Source organism: Oryzias melastigma, linkage group LG21 (genome assembly GCF_002922805.2).
Source record: "Oryzias melastigma strain HK-1 linkage group LG21, ASM292280v2, whole genome shotgun sequence".
NCBI lineage: Eukaryota > Metazoa > Chordata > Actinopteri > Beloniformes > Adrianichthyidae > Oryzias > Oryzias melastigma.
Genome location: NC_050532.1, coordinates 16206868 through 16223990, shown reverse-complemented (window position 1 = coordinate 16223990; position 17123 = coordinate 16206868). Strand labels below are relative to the sequence as shown.

The 17123-nt window shown below is 38.1% G+C and overlaps 3 protein-coding genes across 5 annotated transcripts; all 3 read right to left on the bottom strand.

The window, feature by feature from the left end:
• Positions 1–7: 7 nt before the first annotated feature.
• dnajb2 (DnaJ heat shock protein family (Hsp40) member B2) lies at positions 8–6165 on the bottom strand. Of its 3 annotated transcripts, XM_024286374.2 has the most exons (12): positions 6005–6163; positions 5827–5892; positions 5004–5099; positions 4291–4400; positions 4119–4172; positions 3902–4018; positions 3324–3398; positions 3069–3201; positions 2678–2748; positions 2168–2449; positions 404–472; positions 8–314 (listed from the first exon to the last, which is right to left on the bottom strand). In XM_024286374.2, the coding sequence occupies exons 3-11, from the start codon at positions 5066–5068 to the stop codon at positions 447–449; spliced, it is 933 nt and encodes a 310-aa protein (XP_024142142.1). In that variant the 5' UTR covers positions 5069–5099; positions 5827–5892; positions 6005–6163; the 3' UTR covers positions 8–314; positions 404–446. The 3 variants fall into 3 exon arrangements, with proteins under 3 accessions (XP_024142142.1, XP_036065537.1, XP_024142145.1); XM_036209644.1 differs by lacking the exon at positions 5827–5892 and having other exon boundaries at positions 6005–6165; XM_024286377.2 differs by having other exon boundaries at positions 8–236; positions 5827–6065.
• A 764-nt stretch (positions 6166–6929) lies between these two features.
• LOC112155014 (tubulin alpha chain) lies at positions 6930–9955 on the bottom strand. The gene is made up of 4 exons (XM_024286368.2): positions 9713–9955; positions 8392–8614; positions 8150–8298; positions 6930–8017 (listed from the first exon to the last, which is right to left on the bottom strand). Exons 1-4 carry the CDS (start codon positions 9914–9916, stop codon positions 7040–7042), a joined length of 1554 nt encoding a protein of 517 aa, XP_024142136.1. The 5' UTR covers positions 9917–9955; the 3' UTR covers positions 6930–7039.
• A 357-nt stretch (positions 9956–10312) lies between these two features.
• LOC112155015 (tubulin alpha-1A chain-like) lies at positions 10313–12747 on the bottom strand. The gene is made up of 4 exons (XM_024286371.2): positions 12711–12747; positions 12320–12542; positions 11966–12114; positions 10313–11846 (listed from the first exon to the last, which is right to left on the bottom strand). Exons 1-4 carry the CDS (start codon positions 12711–12713, stop codon positions 10875–10877), a joined length of 1347 nt encoding a protein of 448 aa, XP_024142139.1. The 5' UTR covers positions 12714–12747; the 3' UTR covers positions 10313–10874.
• Positions 12748–17123: the final 4376 nt, after the last annotated feature.

Here is a 17123-nt window from a genome sequence, read left to right as displayed (position 1 = left end):
CAGAGCAAACATTTTAATTTATTTATTTTGTGTCTTTCAGAATACTTCTTTTCAAATATAATTTAGAAGGAAACAGTTGCCCTGCTTCAATAATTATGTACCTTTCGTACAAAAAAAAAACTACATATGGAAAAATTTCTTCAGAAATATTTGAAGTTTCTGAGAAAATTTCATTACAGACGGTTTTAACTTTCCTCAGTTTTCATCAAGCTTCCAGAGTTCTGCTCCAAACTGAGCTACAAACATAAAAAGATGCACATAAATAAGAAAAAGCAGCATGGAGCAAAGTGCATAGCAGGGAATTGAGGTTTGACCTGTAAAATAAAAGCAGAAAAAAATGTTCATTAGGATATACATCAATGAAATGAGAAGAAATTGTTGATTTTACAAAAAACTGTATCACCTTTGAGTGGAGTTTTTCAGCACAGCAGCAAGAGTCCGACAGGTTAACTGGTGGCCTTGAAGTCTGAGTCTGAAACAGGAAGCAGGAAATGTCAATGCAAAAATAAAATATAGTTTGATATTACTAAAAAATATTTTTTTAGATCATCAATTCTAGTTTTTGCCTTTTATTGTTGCTATTTAGTAATAGAAAAACACATCACAATGTAAAGGTTTGAGCTAATTTGATTTATAAGAAAAGACGTCCAACTCATTTTTGACTCCCAACTTTATTAGTTATTTCCCATTAAACAATGACAGTAACAATGCAGAGGAACATGTTACAATACAAACTCATGAATCAATAATTAATCTGCTTTTTTCACTATAAGGCAGATGAATAATCATGGATACAAAGTCAAACGTTTTCTTTTTTGCTCAGATTGATCAAAGTAGTGCTCAGCGTACAAAAACAGGCCCTTGTGCCAAATGTGTTCCAACAGTAATCATTTTTTAAAGAAGCATAAAAAATAACTACAGAGAGAAACTTCTGCATAAAAAAGCATAAAAATGTGCTTAAAACATTTTGATTCGTTACACTCTTAATAGTTGCTTTTGACACTTGTGTTTATTTGGCACCAGAGACATTTTTTAAAGCAGAAAAACAGACTATAATCATCAAAAGGCTGGTCTGATTTATGAAGCTTGAGTTTCAAATTCAGTACACAAAAAAAAACACAATCACATGAATCCTCCCAACTTTATTAAAGTATTAAACCGATATTAGTTCATTTATAAAGTGCTTTGTGTAAACTGAGCTCTGCATTTTTAAAGTTGTGCTGTTTTCTGAAAGTGGGTTTAACAATTTAACCCCTTAAAACTAAAACTACACTTTTTTCTTCTGACTGGAAGCCCTCAGAGTGTTGATAATGTCTGTCTGGCTTAGCATTCATTTTGTCAGTCAAAAGAAAAATGAGTGATCACCCAGAGGAGACTAAATCTGATATTGATATTTTTTTATAGTGGAAACACTGTAATGGCCTGTTGGCATGTCCTTAAAAAATGACAATTTTTTTCATTATTTTGTCTAAAAACGACATATTCCTCATTAAAAGACCACTACGAACGCTTTTACAATAGATTTTAGGAAGCTATGGTCACAACTAATCAATTCCATGTTAATCTTTCAAGCTCTGGTTTTAGAGACACATTTTAATCATTTTTCCACAATTTTCTTTGGGGTTGAAACCCTGTCTTTCCCTGTGAAAACTCTCTTTTTAGTCCCTAAAAAGTGCTGCCACCAACCCTACATTCTCAGTCTATAAAAAAGTTTTGGCACATTTACACATCTAACAGCTCACACTGTCATTGACATACGCTGAAAGCTTATCACATCAAGTACGTCTAAAAACTGTTGGTTTATGACTGCTCTGTCTTAAGGTGCAATGGAAAAAAAAAGAGAAACCTGTTTGTTAAAGCATCCTTAAGATGCTGCTTTAGCACACAGCACAGCCACACTTCTTTTTCTTTTTAACGCTGCAGTCACAGGTTTTGACGACTGTCTCCTCTGAACAGTAGCTTGGCTGTGGATTGTTGGCAGTTGTGGGTGAGTAGGAAATGGAGCCTGGCTCCCTGGATCTTTTCCTCTCTGTTTCCCACTCGTCCCTGGGGTTGTTTGTAACCTGACTCCTATCATCTTTCTTTTCTGTGACGACAGGTTCGCTACGAAGCAAATGCACATTCTGTGTAGTTTTGACACTCATAGCTTTGCCCCCGCCCCGAGCACCTGATATGTAGTCGTTAGCCGCAGCTCTCTGTTGAGCCTCCATTTCTGACAGGCTGCAAGCCAAAGCCATCTGAAGGTCTTCATCTTCATCCTCATCCTCCCTCTCGTAGTGGTAGAAGGGGGCGGAGCTGTACGACCTTTGAGGTCCTGCCGAGTAAGGACTGGACCTGTGTCTGTCGGACTCGGTGGATCTGCTCTGGATCTGGGGTTTCGGGCCGGACTGCTGCGGCTGCTCCTCTCTGCGGCTGATTTCCAGAGCAAGGGCCAAGTCATCCTCCATCCCTGAAAAAACACAGTTTCAGCTTCAGCAAGGCCAAAACATAAGCTCATCTTTAGAAAAGTGTCATACATTAAAAGGTTTAATCAAGGTTGGTTTAGATAAGATGACGTTAAAAAACATTATTTCTTAAGCAGCTCAGCTTAGCTGGATGTTATGACGCTGAAGAGCCTAATAACTGCTCTATCTTTAAGAATAATAACAAGATTTGGAGTTTAAAAGCATTGTCATACCATTAATTAGGACTTTCTTTAACACCCCGTCTTCTTCAATCTCTATTCGTTCCTGTCCATTTTCCTTTATCCTGTAAGTAAAATAGCAAAAAAACAATTCATGTAAAGAAATTACTGATGTTTTCAGACTAACTGGTTAAAAGACAGCTAAACTTATCATTCAATCCATTACTTTTCTACAAACACCAATGCACTTTGTGATACACAGGAAGTATAAATATGTTTAAAAGTCTACACAAGCCTTGTAATCCTTTTTTCTAGTACATCAACAGTTTTTTTTAAAAAAGGAATAATAAAGGAAACTGAATCTATTTAAGACTTTTGTCATATATTTTTCTACTGTTCTTGAATGCAAGTTTCCTTAGAGAAAAAAAAAAACAAAATCCCATACTTTTTGGTGGTGGTTCGTCTTCCATTTACGATGCGAGTGGAGGTAGAAACCGATCTGAAGTTACCCATTCCTCCACCCATACTTTCCATTCCATCCATCCCGCCAAAGGAAGAAGAGAAAGACGTAAACTGAACTGCAACAAAACACACACACACAACAAGAGGCTTGCGTAAACAAAAAAGCAAGAAATATCCCAATCCCTGTAAGACCAGTTTACATGAGACCCTTTTCTGTAGGTATATATAAAAAAATTACCTCCAGTTGAAGGAAAAGAGAAGAATCGATTTGTTCCCAAGCGAGAGGACGAGCCTCCAAATGATGAGAAATCATCTGAGGGAAGGAAAGAACCCAGACATGTCAATGAGGCTAAATGTGAGTACAGGCAATAACAAGTATTGGAAGTATTATTTCATTAAAACAATGGCTAGGTAAAAAAAACTGAACTTTTGAGTTCCATAAATACACAAATAATTCAATTATTGCATTACTTTTTATGATTATGGGATTATCTACATGTGTCCAGGCTCAATTTCTACTATGATATTCTGCTATTAATAATGTAGATACTCCCACATTATGTGGTTTAAAGAAATAAGTCTGAACTTAACAGAAGAGACAATGAAAGTAACAACAGATGTTAATTCATTTATTTTTCTAAAAAAAAAGTCATTGAAAAAACGTGAAACCTTGTCAGGAAATTAGAGCTTATTTTTTTTTCATCAAGGAAAGTTCTCCAAAGCATATTGTTACACATTACTACACATTCTAATGCAATCTTTTTTGTGGAAATATTAAGATTGGGTTTAATTTCCAGCATTTTGAGCATTACTTACCAAAAAAACTAGCGAAAGGATCCTGGCCTCCAAAGAACTCTCTGAACACTTCGTCTGGGTTGCGGAATGTGAAGGTAAACCCTGGGAAATCTGAGGAGAAGTCTGCACTAGAGGAATCTGGATGATGGAAAAAAAATCAGAACGGCAGAAATGTTAGCATCCTCTAGATATTATTAAGGTTTTAAAAATGTATCAGTTCCTCTAAACCTGTCTTTACCTGCATGTCTCATTCCCTCACTTCCATATCTGTCATATGCATCTCGTTTGCTCTCTGTTGAAGGGAAAAACGGAAAATCAAAGCTTAGTTATGCTAACTAAGCATGATTATAACATAAAAAGTGCTGAATTTACAGATCTCCTTCACTATTCTTAGATGAGATGTGACTTACTGTCAGACAGGACTTCATAAGCTTCAGCAAGCTCTTTAAACTTCTTTTCAGCCTCCTCTTTGTTGTCCGGATTTTTATCTGGATGCCACTTTAAGGCCAGTTTCCTGTAACTGAACACACAAGCAAATATTAAAAACATACATTTAAAAAACATGCATTCAACTTTTAAGTTAAGATCTGTTTCATATTGATGGAGGGATAAAATAACATTTTATGCACCAAATGATCTGACTTTCCACGCCCGTTTCCCTTAAGACTTCTTTGCTCTCTTGTGTTTGTTGATTGGTTGAAATATGTAAGAGTCCAGGGTTACATAAACACCCATTTTCTCCGCACAGCTAGCGGTGATCGTCAAAATGCTTTCATTTTATCTGCAAAATATACACATCCTTCTTTGCAAAAGTTCAGGTGTTGTTTATAGCCTCAAAAATCAAGGCGTTTCACTTCCAGGTAGGAAGAAGAGTAAACGAAAATAACTTATATTTTAGAAAAAAAAATTGTTCTTTAGTGTGCCATAGGTAATATATTATCATGTGGATGGAGTTTACTCTGAAAGGTGTAAAAGTAAGAAGGCACAGGGCATTTAAAACATGGAATTGTAACATTTTACCAAGAATATAAACAATTAATCAAATTAATGTTAACTTCTATCTTAAATCATGATCTGTGTTTTATTATTTGCTTCTTATTAAAACAAATATCACGATATTTACGCCTTCTTGATGTCATCTTGGGAGGCTGTTTTGGGCACGCCCAGGATTTTGTAGTAATCCACCATCTCTCCTTCTGCCGCTCCTTCAAACAGCTCCCTACAATACAGACATGGGTTTACAATACAGCGAAAAGAATATACTACATGTCTTCAAATTAAATCAATATTTATTTATACAGAACTTTACATACATAAAATGTACATAATCTAACAAACCCTTTTTAAAGTTCCCTCTTCTGTCTAACTTTTAAAGTTCAATAAAGTCTTAATTCAAATCTAATCCCCCAAAACACACATTTATCTTCAAAATTACTGTTATTTAAGAATGTTTTATATAAGATCAAAAGTTAAGGACTGCATGACTTCCACATACACATACCACTTTAATGTGAAGCATGACTTTAATTTAAAGTCTCTTCACTTAAAAACAGTGAACCTGAGCTGACTTTGATGATGGTTGCTATCATGTCAATCCATCAGCTGTGCACAGAAGTTCAAGGCTGAAGGGGACTTCCAAACAGAGGCCAAATAAACTAAATTTAACTGTCTATGTCCCTCCGGGAACAGCCGTGTCCCTACACAAGTGTTATTGCTGTGTTATTTCTAGAGCTCCTGACAACTGGAGTATAGGCCTGTACACGCTGAAACAGGTGAATGTGGAGGCACAGGTGCTATTCACACATTTACATTACAGATTCAGTTCATTCTGATATATTTTCCGTGAATAAACTTCCTTTTACGGTTATAAAATGAATAGCATCATGACTTGTAGCCTGTTAGCTATCAAGCTAATATGAGTCAGTACTACTAGCAAAGCTACTTACCGTTCACGAGTTTATTTCCAAACACTTATTCCGTTAGTTTAGCGTTTAGTGATCCCAGAATGAGTTCTAGAGTAATATATATATATATTTTTGTTTTTATATGACAGCTTTACAGTCACCTCTCCGTCCACCTCTTCGTAGAAATGTTAGCTCCAAATAACAGTTTCCAAAGAGATACCGTTAAGCCTGCAGTGTATTCCGGTGCTTCCAGAGGGGAAAACATGCGGACTAGTGTGAACTGCAGCTACGTCACCGTCTGCGGAAGAAAAAAAAAACATCTAGAACATGCTAGTGATCGGAAACGTCAACAGACCCGCCCCCTAAGCATGTGGCTGCAGCTCTTTGATAACGCTACTTCTGGATAATTTTGCCAATGAGTTGCTATAGTAGGCTGGGGCGGAAACTATAGGAAAAATGCAATATTTCGGACCAAAATTCACATTTTTCCCCCGCCAGGGTTAACACTCACTCTACGCGTCCTCATAAAAGCATCCCCATAAAAAATAAGATATAAAATAGAGTGGAGAATGAAGGTATTTGGATTTTTGATCTTCTTCTTTTTCTTCTTCTACTTCTTTGGCTTTGAAAATACTCCAGTTGTTTAAAAAATAATCTTGTTCCAGAAATCTATCATATTTTAAATAACTTAAGTATAAGCATAATTTAAAAAAAATCATACAAATTTACAAATTTACAGTTTATTGGCATTGAAACTTGGAAGACCAACTCTTTTTTATTTTTTATTTTTTATTTTTTTACAGTTGTCAAATTGTCGCCGCCTGCTGGTTGACAAATGCAATTGCAGTAATGGAGTCAAGAAAGTTCTGGAAAGTGACATGGCCAGACAAAACATCAATTTGAGTAAAATGTTTATAATCTCATATAAAATTATATTAAAACTGTAAATAACTACGTATTTCTGCTGTATCAAAAGTGTTTTATAAATAGAGTTTAAATTTGAATCAAGTGAAGGATATTGTTTAAAGAAGCCCTACTTTTGAAATGTCTACATGTTAGTTTCTATTAGTAAAGCCTTGAAAACAAAATGTTTTCTTTGTGTTAAATGCCTGTCGCAACGGGAAAAAGGAAGAAAAACTCAGTTGTGGATTTTCACTTGAAGCTTTATTGATAATACTGAAATGTCACCATTCAGAATGTCACACGGAATGTGTTACTTTTGGAATATCTGGAATGTTTAGGAGTGTCAAACCCCTTAATATTCCTCTCCCTCTTCATCCTCCTCTCCAATGCTGTCAGTGCCAACTTCTTCATAATCTTTCTCCAGAGCAGCCATGTCTTCTCTTGCTTCTGAGAACTCTCCTTCCTCCATGCCCTCACCAACATACCAGTGGACGAAGGCTCTCTTGGCATACATGAGATCAAACTTGTGGTCTAGTCGAGCCCAGGCCTCAGCTATGGCCGTGGTGTTGCTCAACATACACACGGCTCTCTGCACCTTAGCCAGATCTCCACCTGGAACCACAGTTGGAGGCTGATAGTTGATGCCCACCTTGAAGCCTGTGGGGCACCAGTCTACAAACTGGATGGTGCGTTTGGTCTTGATAGCTGCAATGGCAGAGTTGACATCTTTGGGGACCACATCACCACGATACAGCAGACAGCAGGCCATGTATTTGCCATGGCGAGGGTCACATTTCACCATCTGATTAGCTGGCTCGAAGCAAGCATTGGTGATATCAGCCACAGACAGCTGCTCGTGGTAGGCTTTCTCAGCAGAGATGACTGGAGCATAGGTGGCCAGAGGGAAATGGATACGAGGATATGGCACCAAGTTAGTTTGGAACTCGGTCAGATCGACATTCAGAGCTCCATCAAAGCGGAGTGAGGCTGTGATGGATGAGACTATCTGACCGATTAACCTGTTCAGGTTGGTATAGGTGGGTCTCTCGATGTCAAGGTTCCTGCGGCAGATGTCATAGATAGCTTCATTGTCCACCATGAATGCACAGTCAGAGTGCTCCAAGGTGGTGTGGGTAGTTAGGATGGAGTTGTAAGGCTCCACTACAGCTGTGGAAACCTGGGGAGCAGGATAGACGGCAAACTCAAGCTTGGACTTCTTCCCATAGTCGACAGAGAGTCTCTCCATCAGCAGAGACGTGAAACCAGAGCCAGTGCCTCCACCAAAAGAGTGGAAAATGAGAAAACCCTGCAGGCCGGTGCACTGATCAGCCTGGAATAAAGACAATTTTTGAAAACCGAGTTAAATATCTAAATGTCAGTTGGGAAGATTTTATTTATTCTTAAATTTTTGAAGAAGAAAACTGTTACTCCAACCCAAGCAGCATTAAACATTCATTCTCACCAGTTTTCGTGTTCTGTCAAGAACAAGATCAATGATCTCTTTGCCGATGGTGTAGTGTCCACGGGCGTAGTTGTTGGCAGCATCCTCCTTTCCTGTGATCAGCTGCTCAGGGTGGAAGAGCTGACGATACGTTCCTGTGCGCACCTCATCTAAAAAGGAATGATTGGCAACAAATTGTTAAAAACCTTGTTACTTTGTTCAGAAAAACAACACAAGTTCATGATTATTCACAAAAAACTGACCAATGACAGTCGGCTCCAGGTCAACAAAAATGGCTCTGGGAACATGTTTCCCTGCTCCTGTCTCACTGAAGAATGTGTTGAAGGAGTCATCTCCTCCTCCAATGGTCTTGTCAGAGGGCATTTGTCCATCAGGCTGAATCCCATGCTCCAGGCAATACAGCTCCCAGCATGCATTGCCCATTTGGGCTCCGGCTTGGCCGACATGCATAGAAATACACTCACGCTGAGAAAAAAAAAAAAAAAAAAAGAAAAATGTTAACATTATGCAGCGATTTCCAATTTTTTTAATTAGAAGCTAGATAATAAAATGAGAAATGGGTTGTTTTTAGGTAACACATTTACAGTTATAAAACTTAGAGAGTCGTAAACAACACACAGCAGTAAAAACCGCAAAAACAGATAATAGAATCCTAAATGTATCCAAACAATGCCTTCCAATAGATCATAAAAATCTGTAGATACTCTAGATTACTTTTGATAATTATTGAGAAAAGAAACACATTTTTGTGCTTGCTTGCACATAAAATGAGGCAAACTCTTTCATAATGAAAATGAGACACTTCTAAAAGCCCTTTATTGGTCAGATGGAGCTTTGATTAAAAAAAAGTATGCGGTTGGCAGGAAATACATGCCTATGGATGGGAAACTTGTACTCCACCCCTTCTTCCTGTTTCCCCTCCTATTCCTCATACCCTCCCTTTACGGATCTCTCTCCTCCCCCATCCTGTTCGTCTGCACACTGTAAGGCTGTGCAACAATTAGGGACGTCTCCACGTCTCTCATATTCTAAGCTGCTGACAAAATGGCTGCAATCTAACTCTTACTGCTGCTCAGACCACTCCTCTTTTTTCTTTCTCTTTTCCAACTCCCTGGACACAATGACAAAGTTCAGTCCAGATATAAGCTGTGACTCACACGATAAGCTAATGACTTTTCCTTAAACTCAATATCCTATTTAGTTTTAGAACAAGAAGAACAAAGCACATTATAAAAAAGTGAGTGTGCAAGTTAAAGTTTAATGTTACCTGACCTACATTGCCTAAGGCAACAAAAACAGCTGTCATTTAACACTGAGTAACCATTTCAGTGCATTCATCTTTCTTTATTTTAAGGAACAGTGCTTTAAAAAGTTTCATTACATAACTTCAGCTCACATTCATTTTTACCCCGATACAGTTTTTGAAAATAACTATTCCCCACTGCAGCTGAGACCTGGTGAATACTAAACAATCCAAGGGGTTTTAGCCATGAATTAGAAGGAAACAGATGGACATTTGGAAGGAAAGAATGAAAAGTATTGACTACGTCATCAGTTACTCACCATTTTGTCTGCTTGTCCTTCGACTGACGATGAGGATTCAGACACAAGGCAGAAATGCAGTGGAAAGAGAGAGCCGGGGCTTATATAGGCAAGGATGTGACGGGGGCAGGCAGAAACCCACGGAAAGCAGCTGCATAGTTTACAGGCAGGAGGGATCAGGAGTTTAGAAAAAAACTGAGGGAAGTCCCGAATTGTGCATGTCATGCATGTAAATTAATAGCAGTGCCATAGTAACTTTGTTTTATGCCTTTAATTTTTCAACATTTAGCTTCTGATGTTTTGTTACCGGCACTTTAAAAAGCTCCAGAAACTCTAGATGGACTTAATATGATTATATAAATGGCTTTAATGGGGTATTCATGCATGCGTTTAACACCCAGCCCCCCACATATTTAACTGAATAGTCACACAAAGATTAATTGATCAAAAGCTTTTATTCTATTTATCAGTTGCAAACACTAGATTCTTGAACAATAGAGCCGGATTCAATTCAATAACACACATTAATATGATATAGTACATTAAGAAACACAACTAAAAAACCCTCCCTTTAGGAGGACAGAGATGTCATTCATACATTGGTGAACAGTATCTCTGTTGCTGCAGGCCAAAGTCTGCGTAGGGGCTTTACAAACAACACTAGGCAATGGCTTTGTCAATTATATTCTCTCGCTCTCACAGAAAAGAGTCACAACCAAGTGTTGTTCACAGACTGACACAAGAGACTCTTCATAACTTGCATTCCTCATGGGAGAGGATACTGGGGGGGAGGTGCGTAGAAGAGAGCACGTGGTCTGCTTGACCAAATACAGGGGAGGAAAGAACTTAAAGCGTTTATTGGTTTTCACTGCAAAAGGACATCAAAACCCTCTACACCAACTTCAAATTCCCTCAACCGTTCCAAAATTAGTATTAGAAAGGTGCTGTGTGCTTCTATCAGTCTAGAAAATATGCCTCACTTTGCTCACCATGTTGCCAAAATCTACACATACATTCAAATTACTTAATTTGCTATATAGATGTAACTCTTAGTACCATTGTCCAGTATTACATTTGCTAACTATAAAAGGAAAAAAAGAGTAAAAAGTAAAAAATTCAACAATTGATTTTAGCGCCTGCTGGAAATCTGTTTAACTTTAATTCCTGCTTTTTTCTTTTAAATTCAATATTCTTCCCCATCATCATCCTCAACATTGTCAGTGCCAACTTCTTCATAATCTTTCTCCAAAGCTGCCAAATCTTCTCTTGCCTCTGAGAACTCTCCTTCCTCCATGCCCTCACCAACATACCAGTGTACGAAGGCTCTCTTGGCATACATGAGATCAAACTTGTGGTCCAGTCGAGCCCAGGCCTCAGCTATGGCCGTGGTGTTGCTCAGCATGCACACTGCTCTTTGCACCTTAGCCAGATCTCCACCTGGAACCACAGTTGGAGGCTGATAGTTGATGCCCACCTTGAAGCCTGTGGGGCACCAGTCTACAAACTGGATGGTGCGTTTGGTTTTGATAGCTGCAATGGCAGAGTTGACATCTTTGGGGACCACATCACCACGATACAGCAGACAGCAGGCCATGTATTTGCCATGGCGAGGGTCACATTTCACCATTTGATTGGCCGGCTCAAAACAAGTGTTAGTGATATCAGCCACAGACAGCTGCTCGTGGTAGGCTTTCTCAGCAGAGATGACTGGAGCATAGGTGGCCAGAGGGAAATGGATACGAGGATATGGCACCAAGTTAGTTTGGAACTCGGTCAGATCGACATTCAGAGCTCCATCAAAACGGAGTGAGGCTGTGATGGATGAGACTATCTGACCAATTAACCTGTTCAGGTTGGTATAGGTGGGTCTCTCAATGTCAAGGTTCCTGCGGCAGATGTGATAGATGGCTTCATTGTCCACCATGAATGCACAGTCAGAGTGCTCCAAGGTGGTGTGGGTAGTTAGGATGGAGTTGTAAGGCTCCACTACAGCTGTGGAAACCTGCGGAGCAGGGTAGATGGCAAACTCAAGCTTGGACTTCTTCCCATAGTCGACAGAGAGTCTCTCCATCAGCAGGGACGTGAAACCAGAGCCGGTGCCTCCACCAAAGGAGTGGAAAATGAGAAAACCCTGCAGGCCGGTGCACTGATCGGCCTGGAATGAAACAAAGAAAAGTAAAAAATCATCAAAAAATATGTAAAGAAATGTATTAATTTAAAAATTTGCAGGGAAAAAAACAATTCTTCTATGTTCAAATAGATTTTTGATCGCACCAATTTTCTTGTTCTGTCAAGAACAAGATCAATGATCTCTTTTCCAATGGTGTAGTGTCCACGGGCATAGTTGTTAGCAGCATCCTCCTTTCCTGTGATCAGCTGTTCAGGGTGGAAGAGCTGACGATAAGTTCCTGTGCGCACCTCATCTGTATAAAAAAATAATTAAAGAAGTTTACTAAAGTTCATTGTTTTATATCTCGCTTTAGACCAAATTATTTTTATTGATTTGTATTGAAATTTAAAATGGAAAGATTTACAGTTCTCAAACTGTGAGTTAAGACAAATATAAAGACATCATGATACAGTTTGATAGCCAGAACATGTAGACGTAAAATGTCATAATAAATTTACCAATGACAGTAGGTTCCAGGTCAACGAAGATGGCTCTGGGAACATGCTTCCCTGCTCCTGTCTCACTGAAGAATGTGTTGAAGGAGTCATCTCCTTCTCCGATGATCTTGTCAGCAGGCATTTGTCCATCAGGCTGAATCCCGTGTTCCAGGCAGTACAGCTCCCAGCATGCATTGCCAATCTGAGCCCCAGCTTGGCCCACATGAACAGAGATACATTCACGCTGTGTGGAGATAGCATCATAAAGTATCCCTTTAAATTCTATTAGATTGAATCTTTAAAAAGCCATAAATTAATGAAATTAAATATGATTATTTTTTATCATATTCAACAACAATGTCTGACAGTTATATGCAAAGTAGTATGCATCTATCAGCAAGTCACATCCTACCATATTTTTGTCTTTTTTCCGAAGTCCAGGTATCAGAAAGAAGATGCACAGCTTGAAACATCTGTGTTCCTCTGCTTTTAAATACAGTGTGTGGACCTTGGGAGGGACTGTGATTTATCTAAGCTGTAATCAGAGCCCACTCATTAAACAAGAATAGGACAGTCTTCTTTAGAAACCCAATACAATACGATACCAAAAGGAGGTTGCCACCCTAGTCATTCTTTGGTGGCCCCTGTGAGGGTTTAATTGCAAGGTGTGAGCAGCTAATATTTCAGAAAGTAAAATCAGAACCTCAGGTGAGGGGAAGGCAACATGAGGTAATTCAATTTGGCAGCTCTAGATGCATCTTTAATTCTTATCAGTCTCACCCATGAACAACTTTTTGGGATAAAGGGCCTATCCCATGCTTTTCTTAAGTCTTTCAGAGTAAACTAGATCCAAATTTATGATTATATATTACCTTTGGCACAATAAAGAACAAATAATTTATATAATTTGAGTTATTTTTGTGAGCGTTTTTTCTACCCATAAGTAAGATGCCTCAATCTCTGAGGTTCACCCTTCTCTGTTTGTAGGTTCCACCCACTTCATGACGTCATCCTCGAGCCACCTTTGGCATCATGTATACTTTTCACCCATGAAAACAGAAAACATCCGAACATCTGAAGATGTATCTGCCTATAGTAGGCACTGGTTGAAGCGATGGCCGGGGCTAGCAGCTGAACTTGCTGAGAGGCGAAGTTAGTCATTGAGTACTGCTAGCTGATCGGTAAAGCTGGCAGCGAAGGTAGCGGCTCATCCCAGCCAGATGAGCGGTAAAGTTAGCAGATGACCACTGCGAGCTGAGCAGCAAAGGTAGCAGCTCATCACCAGCAGCTGAGCGCCAAAGTTAGCACATGAGCACCGCCAGCTGAGCCGCAAAGTTAACGACTTAACACTGCTAGCTGAGCGACGAAGTCAGCGGCTGCTCACCACTACCTGAATACCAAATGTAGCACTTCTCACTTGTAGTTGAGCAGCAAAGTTACCTTGCCTAGCTAGCTTCATAGAGAAATTGGGTGTTTGAGTTAGCCTTGGGGCCAGTGCTGGCAGTGCAGACTCTTCCTGAAAGGGGCTGTTCTCACTTTGTGACATCAGCTCTTGAGAACCTGCTTGTTTTTGAGGTTGGGAGGGGCTGGTGCTCAGACTGTAGGCTTTTAGAGAAATGCTCAGAAAGGTGTAAACGGATTAAAATGCTGCTTTGAGGTGATTTATAGTAAAGAATGAACATTATAATACATTTAAAGCTCAAAAAGTTGATTTTGCATGGTATAGGCCCTTAAAATGTTTTGCTACTGGACAAACCAGTAAATGCACTTATCTCCATTCTTTTGGCATTACCTGTACTAAAGTAAAGCAAAAGTCATATTAAGTATTTGTGTTATCTTGAATATCAATCTTTTTACCCACCAACATTTTCCAAATGCTGTGCCTTATCAAAATAAAACATATAACTACAAGAACTCGATACATTTAAATTAAACTGGTTTGCAACCACTTTTGCAAAAGGTAATTAAATCATGCGGCAGTTTTCTGCTGGTACAGGCAAGCTACTATAAGTTGAATATTTATCTTAAAAAAGCTCAATTTTGGAATGTATTGTGTAAATGTAAAACTTAAACCTAATTTAATTATTTCATATTCCTATGTATGGGAAAAGATGAGAAGTATAGGGTAATCAAGCATCTTTCGATTTTAAGATTCTTCACTGGGTATTTAAGCTCTAGCCATTTGGAAATAATGCATGATGTAATTACCAAGTTCATTGACTTTTTTCATGTTTTTTTTTTGTAATTTAGAGAGTGCCATTTTCAGATGTCAAGCGAAGCCTAATCCTTAAAAATGTGGTTGCAGCCAAGCCTCAATGATAATGTAAAGCATATTTCAGCAAGTCATACAATGTAGGACACCCGACTGCATTTTCCATCACACACTGCTGTGCAAAAGATCAAAAAATTTGACTGCGTTCATGTTTGTTGCAAACATTTGCAACAGTCTGCTGCAAGTTTAATTCCTGATAACATAATAAAGGGAGTCTTCAATTAACCCTCAGTGGAACCACTAAGGAAGTTTTAGATACTATTATAAAAAGTGAACAAAAACTATCCTATTCTTGAATCTGACTATAAAAAATAAAATAAACAATTTGCGTCTGCACTGCTAGTAAATGAAAGACTTTAGACCAATACTTTTCATGTAATTGAATCTTCAGCTGATTTTTGTATCCCACTAGTGGAAGCATCAATGGGAAAGCACATACTCTATTGTTTACGTTTGCCCCAGAGGTGTTACCTTAGCCATAAAGCTGTGACCCAGTTTCACTTTGTGATAATATAGGTGCATTATTCACAGGCTCATTTCCAGTCCTGCAAATGAGTTTGTGCAGTTTTTCACCATTGAAAAAATTTAAAACAAAACAAAGTGGAATAAAAAAAAAGCAACAAAAGTAGATGAATATAATGTAAAAGAAATTTGCTATAAAAAATCACAAATGAAAAGCTAGTAAATGAAACAGTCATACATATTTTTGGTTGCCCTAAAATATGAAGTCTTATTTGGAATCCCTTCTTTATTTTTATATTTTGAGTTCTTACTGATCTCAAGTTCCATCAGAAGTGAGAAAATATATATTACAAAGTCTTACCTGTCTTGTATGACAGCGTGTATGGCATCACTAAAGGTGAATGGAACTGTGTCTGGAGAAATGCACTATATAAGTATAGTAAATTAACCTAAACCTAAATTAATTAATCACCAGATTTGCATGAAACATTTTCTGTCATGTGTTGGTGTTTGGGACTAAAAAATAGCATCTCAGCAGGTTAAAGATATGAAGTACAGTGATTTCTGAATGAGAATATCCCACATTGTCTATTGATGATTGATTTTGACCTTCAAATAACTCATTTGTGTCATTACCCATGTCTGTGGACTAATTTTTGTGCCAAACTTTATAAGAATTGCAACACCTTAGTAAATAATTCCTTTACATAAATGGAGATAGAGATAAAATAAAAAGCTGTTTGGGTTTGTAGGTCACGCTGGATGTTAGTGGGATCATACGGTTTGACAAATATCCTACTGGACTGGAATAAGTGGTGAGAAAAAGACATAAGATCCTAAAATGGGTTTCCTAATCAACTGATACTTGTTTCTCTAAGTAATTCAAAGTAAAGCAACTCTGACCTCTAGCTTTCAAAATGGTTAAGTACCCGCCAAAAGAAAATGCAAAAGTTACAGTAGGATTGCAATGATTTTTTTTTTTTCACCCCTCTCAATACCTATTATAACTTGACTATTCTTCTAATTCTTTTTATGAAACTAAGATTTTACAAACCTATTTAAAAAAAAAAATCAAAGGCCCTTTTCACGGTGACGTCAGACAAAATGGCAACAGGGCCGAAAGGGTGAATAATTACTTCCGGTGTTCGCAATTAGAACGGGAAGGCTGACAGCTGAACGCTGTTTGACAGAATTTAACATAAATAATAAAAGGTATAGAAGGTCGCTGCATTGCCCGTACACACTTTTATCGCTTCCCAGGCTAAATTTACTTGATGTTTTGGGGGATATTTTAGACATTTGTAAAAACAGAGGGAAACAAATACAACCAGGTAGGACATTTCTAAAATAAATATTATACAAATTGTAAAAACAAGAATGGTTTGGCTCGGTGAAAATGTTAAGAGCAGCTATCGAGCCATGTAATTTCAGCTTTCAAAATAAGAGCGGCCAAGTAAAAAAAAAAAAAAAAAATCATCTCTGGGCGAGCGTATTTTATAACATTACATGGAAATAGTCACTTTCCTATTTTTGGCAACAGTTTTCAATTATTTTGATCATTTTCTACCTTTATTTTTCCAGAGATCAGACACAGTTAGGAGAAAAACCAAAGGGAAGCAAACGTCTGAGTGAGCAGGGGCTCACTGACCACAGTAGAAAACATTGTAACTGTATGTTTTTCTTTAATCTTAGACACGATGAAATTCTCTGACCTTTGATCTGTTTACAATAATTATGTGAGGACGGAAATTCAGGCATCTTTTAACTGGTGAACCTCTGCAGCTTCACATCTCATCTCCAAAGCTAATGCTAGCGTCAGCATTTGCACAGGTTAAAATAATAAAATCATAATTACCTTCATTATCAAACAAGCAGCATTCAATTAAGTTCTTGTTACCTTTATCTAACTTTAACCGGGTTGTCAGAGAGAAACGATCCACAACTCTAATATAAGGAATTTAGGGAAGCAGCTATGCTGCTGCATCATGAGGACTACTGACCGTTGTAGTTTGATATGTTAACAATGTAAGAAGGGGAAACGAATACAACCAGGTAGGACATTTCTAAAATAAATGTACAAATTGGTGTTAC

Excerpts from the sequence above, each read along its gene's own strand:
- dnajb2 (XM_036209644.1), bottom strand. The coding sequence starts at position 5,068 with ATGGTGGATTACTACAAAATCCTGGGCGTGCCCAAAACAGCCTCCCAA. Across the intron at positions 2,749-3,068 it reads AGACGAACCACCACCAAAAA|GATAAAGGAAAATGGACAGG; the intron begins GTATGGGATTTT and ends TTTTACTTACAG. Across the intron at positions 473-2,167 it reads GGCTAACGACTACATATCAG|ACTCAGACTTCAAGGCCACC; the intron begins GTGCTCGGGGCG and ends TTCCTGTTTCAG.
- LOC112155014 (XM_024286368.2), bottom strand. The coding sequence starts at position 9,916 with ATGACATGCACAATTCGGGACTTCCCTCAGTTTTTTTCTAAACTCCTG. Across the intron at positions 8,615-9,712 it reads AAGGACAAGCAGACAAAATG|CGTGAGTGTATTTCTATGCA; the intron begins GTGAGTAACTGA and ends TTTTTTTCTCAG. Across the intron at positions 8,018-8,149 it reads TTGACAGAACACGAAAACTG|GCTGATCAGTGCACCGGCCT; the intron begins GTGAGAATGAAT and ends TCTTTATTCCAG.
- LOC112155015 (XM_024286371.2), bottom strand. Across the intron at positions 12,115-12,319 it reads CCTGGAACCTACTGTCATTG|ATGAGGTGCGCACAGGAACT; the intron begins GTAAATTTATTA and ends TTTTTTATACAG. Across the intron at positions 11,847-11,965 it reads TTGACAGAACAAGAAAATTG|GCCGATCAGTGCACCGGCCT; the intron begins GTGCGATCAAAA and ends GTTTCATTCCAG.